The 5,717-nt window shown below is 42.3% G+C and overlaps 1 protein-coding gene and 1 long non-coding RNA gene across 6 annotated transcripts in view; one reads left to right on the top strand and one right to left on the bottom strand.

Annotated features, from left to right (window-relative positions):
• Window positions 1–1,572: 1,572 nt before the first annotated feature.
• On the bottom strand, window positions 1,573–5,426 carry TTLL2 (tubulin tyrosine ligase like 2). 4 transcript variants are annotated; one of them, XM_015857995.3, is made up of 2 exons: window positions 5,249–5,426; window positions 1,573–3,456 (listed from the first exon to the last, which is right to left on the bottom strand). In XM_015857995.3, the coding sequence occupies exon 2, from the start codon at window positions 3,446–3,448 to the stop codon at window positions 1,823–1,825; it is 1,626 nt and encodes a 541-aa protein (XP_015713481.2). In that variant the 5' UTR covers window positions 3,449–3,456; window positions 5,249–5,426; the 3' UTR covers window positions 1,573–1,822. The 4 variants fall into 4 exon arrangements, with proteins under 4 accessions (XP_015713481.2, XP_032299443.2, XP_015713477.2 ...); XM_032443552.2 differs by lacking the exon at window positions 5,249–5,426 and adding an exon at window positions 4,619–4,739; XM_015857991.3 differs by lacking the exon at window positions 5,249–5,426 and adding an exon at window positions 4,494–4,624.
• Window positions 4,704–5,717, top strand: part of LOC107311478 (uncharacterized) — a 103,726-nt gene continuing 102,712 nt past the window's right edge. The window contains exon 1 of one of the 2 annotated variants that reach the window (XR_001554086.3): window positions 4,704–4,847. This is a non-coding gene — a long non-coding RNA (uncharacterized LOC107311478). The remainder of the gene's footprint in view (window positions 4,848–5,717) is intronic. The other variant, XR_014944772.1, reaches the window with a different exon arrangement.

Raw genomic sequence — 5,717 nt, 5'->3', positions numbered from 1 at the left:
GTGTTTTTTCAACTGACCATCATAAAAACAGTGAATATGATTAATTCTTATTCAGTTTGGTTAGGAAAATTGATGTTTCTAAGGCAAGAGTGCTTTTATTCTCAGGAGATTTTTTTAACGGAGTGCATATTCTCCAGTTGTTATGTTTACGTTCTTGTTTCTATAGTAAATACAAACTTGCCTTCAATTGTTGATCACCATTCATTTATCTGCGTATATAATCCTTTATAATTTTAAGTTCAATAAGGAATGATTTTGTTTGTGGGCTGCTTGCTCCTTGCTTCATCAAGCACTCTTCACTCTACATGCAAGAAATGTTCTTGCAATGTTCTTCTGGAATAAAAGGCTTGCAGTCCCGCAACATATATGACACTTAAGTGATATGCGTAGCCTCCTAGATCTCTGAACGTGTTTTTCAAGCAATATTTTATAGCACAATAGCACAGGGATTCTTGAAGTAAGGGTTGCCATTTAATTTTGTTAAAAAAGGAGAAGGAAAAATACGTAACTAATGTGCTTTGTCAGGTAAGGAGCCCTTCATGGACCATCTACAGCAAGTTATACTATTTTTCACAGGCTAATTCTCGCACCTTGTCTCCTTCACCTTCCACTTGCTTTAAGTAATCAGAAGCTGCTTGTTCTACTAGCTGTGGTGCAGGAACACTAATAATTCGAATTTTGTGGTGCACGTTTACCTTAATCGTAGCAATACACTTGCCTACTTTGAAAAAGCCAGCTTACTATAAATTTTCTTCATGTGGCATGCAGTGAACGTGTTTTTATGAAACCTTTGGGGAGGTGTGACTCAGCTGGGAAACCCTATTTCTCTCCACAGGTCGTCTAATGCTAGATGAACCATGTTACAGCCTGTATTTGGCCTCAATTTTGAGACAGATTTAGGATGCACTGTGGGTGACTTCTGAGCAGTAACTTCAGTTTCAGACAGCTAGGGGTGGCAAAGGTGTACAAGAAGAGAGTAGCAACCTTAGAATCTTAAATGTCTCAGTTCAGTGTTACTTCCATGCTCAATTAATCAGTGGAGAAGTTCTACCGAAAGAAAAACAAAACTGCCTGATTGCTATACCCTTCATATGGCTAACACAGAGTCTGTGAGACAGAGGTTTGATTTGCTCTCCTTGAACACAGTATTTACAGTTTATATCCTGTTCTCCAATATCAAATTCATTTCTCACCTTGGGAAGCCTTCTGTATCAAGGAGTTCATTTGGGAAAAAAAACACAAAAACACCACTGCAACAGTGCATGTCAGTATGTGTTTTTTTATGACTCATTTTCCATATGAATTTCTGCAGAATCTTACAGGTCATAAAATGAAAGTTGTTTCATATTGTTTCATACAGTGCAAAATTAACCTGTGGAAAGCGATGCCAGGCAGCTTGCTGGATTGTTCTAAAATGTTATTGTTTTTTGTAATTCATATCGCTTGCATCTTTGTAAACTGAGGGCATATTGAGTGTCTCCCTGGTGTAATTTTTTCAAGTCATAAAGCCGGGAAAAGAAAAGAAGCAAAGATTTCTGAGATGAATAATAAATGAAGACAGGTACTCCTGAGGATGTTTTGAGAAATACAATTCTCCATTTTTATTTTGAGATTACTTTTAAGAGTTATTCAGCACTTTCATTTTCAAAAATAATCTCACTTGTTTATTGCTAAATTACAATTTTTATATCGTGTATGCTTTGAAGTATTTCTTTCTAATACAACTTCAGCACATGCCTACATCCTTCAAGCTGAAAGCGTCATTCATTATGTCCATATGACTTAACATCACTAAGTTATATGTATCATGAAGTTAAACAGTCTATGCCTTTTTTTGTCTTGTGCTATTTTGTTTGCTCACTAATTTGTTTATTTCCTTTAAGATGCTCTTTACATCTGTGCCATTCCTGGAAGCTTGAAGTGCGGCTTCATTGAAAGGAAAAATAAGCACAAAACCTCCTACCTGGCGAGTAGGCATCTGGTCTTTATCAGTGAGAAAATAGGGGCGTGTGCTTAACTTGTAGTTGCAGAATTCAGGTGAAGGTGACCACCGGCTGAGTTGGGCAGAAATGAATGGAGAATGCGCAGCTGGGACTTGTTTGTTTTTAGCTTCAGTTTTTACTTGGGAGGATGCTTTTGGCATGTTCATCTTTTCCCGCAGCTGGGAAGTCAGTGTTTTCCTTGGTTGTGCTTTGGCAGTCTTTCTGATTGGGGCAGACACCTTACGAATTGATCCTCTTGCAGACTTCAGGGCAGGTTGTGTTTGAGAAGCAGAAGTACAAGTAGATACTTCTCGACCAGGAAGTAAGCCAGGAGCCTCTTCTGGGGTGCTTTGACCTGTTCTTCTCCAGGGTACCTGCCTTCTAACAGTTTTTGAGCCAGGCATTTCATTCTGCCTGTGAGTGTCAACCTGCTTGTAGTTAAGCAGTTCAACAATATCATTTAGAAGTTTTCTTTTCACAGTGTCATCAATGGAGCAGTCTAAACTCATAGCTGGATTGTAGTTAACTTCTAAAAGCCATGGCTTGAACTTGTCATCAATCAGGATGTCAAAGCCAAAGAGCTCAAAGCAATTGGAAGCCTCTGGTAAGGGAGTGACAGCAAGCAGGGTGAGAATCACAATGTTATTCATCTTTTGCCACAGTAGTATGTCATCAACCCCAAAAATTCGAAGGTAAGAACGGAATTTGCTGAATGTCCACTTGCAACCACGGCCAACACCTTCTTTGTATGTTTTGTATGAAGCTCCGTATTTGTTTATGCTGGTGTTTGTTAGGTGGGCGTAGACATTATCTAAAGAACTGAGGTCAAACTTTTCAGTGGCAAACCTCACCAGTCCCTCTTCGTAAGTGTAAATGGTGAGCGGGCAAAAACTGGTGACACACACGTAGAGGCGAAGATCCAATTTATATCCCGAAATGAGCAAGGGATTGCTGATGTACTTCTGCACAATGACTCTACAGTGATATGCCAAGTCCTTAATGTCTTCAAAAATGAATATGCCCCTTCCACGGGACAGATGCACAGGTTTGGAAATCCAGTAACTAGGTCTGCCTACTGACTGTCTCTCTTTGCTGTATTCTGCTATAAATTTGACATAATCATTGGGCATGATGAATGCCACTGGACTAAATTCATAGAGCGTTGATCCATATGCTCCTTTCATGCGTTTCAGATGCCTTGCCAAATAGTCTTTTCTGGTGATCCTGACAGCTTCTGGGTAGTGGTTGAGTCTCTGCCATGGTTTAATACTGTGGTGGTCTGTCATAGGAAAAGGTGAGTTCCGCCAGTACAAGTTCCAATCTGTGTCATCTTGCTCCTTACGGTCAAATTCAGTCCAACCACGTTCCAGTAAAACCTCACGGATTATTGCAGGGGCATTTTCATGGAGACGGAACACCAAAGGCTTCAACGTTTCACTTGCATCTTCATCTGCCATTATTTCCATCTTATTAGCTGAAAGAAAACAGAATTGTCAGGAAAGAAACAATGCTACAAGTTGTGCTAACAGTTGTCAGCCTTGCTGTATTCTTAATCTTTGTCACTCGCAACATGTTCTTGCAGCATACCATTACTGTGTTTCCATTGCCCATGAAAGAGAAGTCAAAGGTATGTTAGAAGGGCATCAATTCCAGATAGCTGTTAAGATAGTGTAAAACACTGACTGCTGAAAAGTTATATGTCTTCAGTCTCGTTGTATTTATTCTTTCTTTGAGGTATCCTATTAGCAGTTGTCCTAAAACTTCTGTAAGTCAAGAATATTTACTGACTATTGCAGGTTCATGAAAAAGGAAGGTTTTTTTCCTTGCCAACTTAAGAAAAATAATCTGAATTTTCTTTGTTTTGAAATTGTCAGAGTATCTCATTCATGTATTTTAAAAAGCTAGATTTGACAGTTCTGGTTCAGAAAGAACCATTAACAAAATGTAAGTTAGCATAACTTCAAAGTTCTATCAGTCACAGAACTGATTAAGACTTATTACATCTGCATGTGGAAAACAACTCAAAATTTCTTGCATGTTATAAAACATGCTTCACATTCCACATCTGACACCAGTAAACTGTACTATCACAATCTCTGGTAGGTGATCACAGATCAGGCTGCAAGTAGTGCCTGAAGAAGGTGGTTTTCCATGTCAGGCTGTATTAATGGTATATCTTTCATACCTCTGGCACTCATGGAACAGCACACAGGAAATTGACTCACCAAGCCCAGATACAACAAACACGAACTTCAAACTTCCAGGTATTAAATACAAAGAAAACAATAAGAGAGCAGTTACCTGTTTTTAAGAAAAGTCCTATCACAAATAAGCACAAGCCTTTGCAGTAATATTACAAAAATAACTCTAGAATGATACAGTGATTTTAATGAGTGGATTTCGCTCCTCTATATAGATGTGCCCGGACCTCATCGTTTAGTAGAGTTTTGCCTGAGTTCCCTGTGCTCTCCATTTTTAGCCCATTCTTTAATAACATAAAAATCCACCCACGTGTTTGCAGGCGTTCAGCCACAGACTGGAAATGGCTGCAGCTGCCTGTGAGTGTGCTGGTATCCAACACCCACTGACTATTGTGGCAGATGTTCTTGTTATGAGGGCTGCAGCTGTGACCTCACTGTTCCCATGGAGCTTTGTGATGGTCTTGGGGCCACTGGGCAGTCCCAGCCTCTGTCAGGGCTCCAGGTCTACCTTGGCTGCTGCCAGCTGTTTCTCCATCACAGTTGCTTGTCTTTATACCTGTTGGAGGCAGATTTTGTGGAAATATGATCTCGTCAGTGGCTAGGCATTGAAACTGTTTGCTTGCAGTGTTGAAGTGGACCACCTCTGAACTCAGCAGACTGACTGGTAGGTGTTTTGTACTGAAGTCCTCACACCCTCAGGGCCACAGACCGTTATGTGAGGCTGCCAGCTGCCTGCACTGGGATTCTGTTTCACAACCATTCTAATCATTCCTTTAGATCTCATTTCTGTCCAGTAAGCAGCCACATACTGCAAAGTCAGGAAGGATGCCTGTCAATCCAGCTTTACTCCATCTGGCTACACCACATGGCCCCTTATATGCAGTGGGTGTGGGCTGAAGCACAGCTACCTCCAACAAAAGCATGTTCCCTGACTCGCAAGCACAGCGGGGTCAGGCTGAGCAGGTGCATGTGTCTGATTGAGCAGAAGCGATGAGTTTAAAGGCCGGGGACCTGCACTCCTTGCTATGTCTGCCTCACCCTGCGGGCCTGCCGCCCCGCACGTACCTCTGTCGGCTTCAACCCCCTCCGGGACCGCTCCGGCCGCAGCTGCAGGCGCTCAAGTGAGAGGGAAGCGGCGGAGCCGGCTGCTGGGACCGGAGGAAGGAAGGGCCGGCAGCTGTTGCTTGGCAATGAGGAAGGGCGGGCGGTGGCCTCAGCGCCATGTCTGTCCCTCCACCCCCCCTGCGGGCTTTCGTCGGTGGAAGCTGTTAATGCATCTATATTAATTACTTGAAGTTGAGTGTCTTAAGCTCCAGATGGTGCTATAATGCATGGGATGGCCACCACCTGCCTCCTCAGTAACGGTCCGTTGCCTGACCTAGCTCAGTCTGTGAGCTCTGTGGGAGAACACTGGCTCGTTGCATGAAGGCAGCCTCAGGCTGATAGGAGCTACTACTTCATTGCAGGATGAACGTAGCTGTAGCTGTGGAAGAGGTCAGAGTCTGTGTGGTAGTGCAGTCTGGGGTGAAAGCAA

The sequence above is a fragment of the Coturnix japonica genome, chromosome 3 (assembly GCF_054131305.1).
Source record: "Coturnix japonica strain WE chromosome 3, WE-NBRP24, whole genome shotgun sequence".
Classification (NCBI taxonomy): Eukaryota; Metazoa; Chordata; class Aves; order Galliformes; family Phasianidae; genus Coturnix; species Coturnix japonica.
This window is presented reverse-complemented; position numbering and strand designations above follow the sequence as displayed.

Coding starts and splice junctions, on each gene's coding strand:
- TTLL2 (XM_015857995.3), bottom strand. CDS start 3,448: ATGGAAATAATGGCAGATGAAGATGCAAGTGAAACGTTGAAGCCTTTG.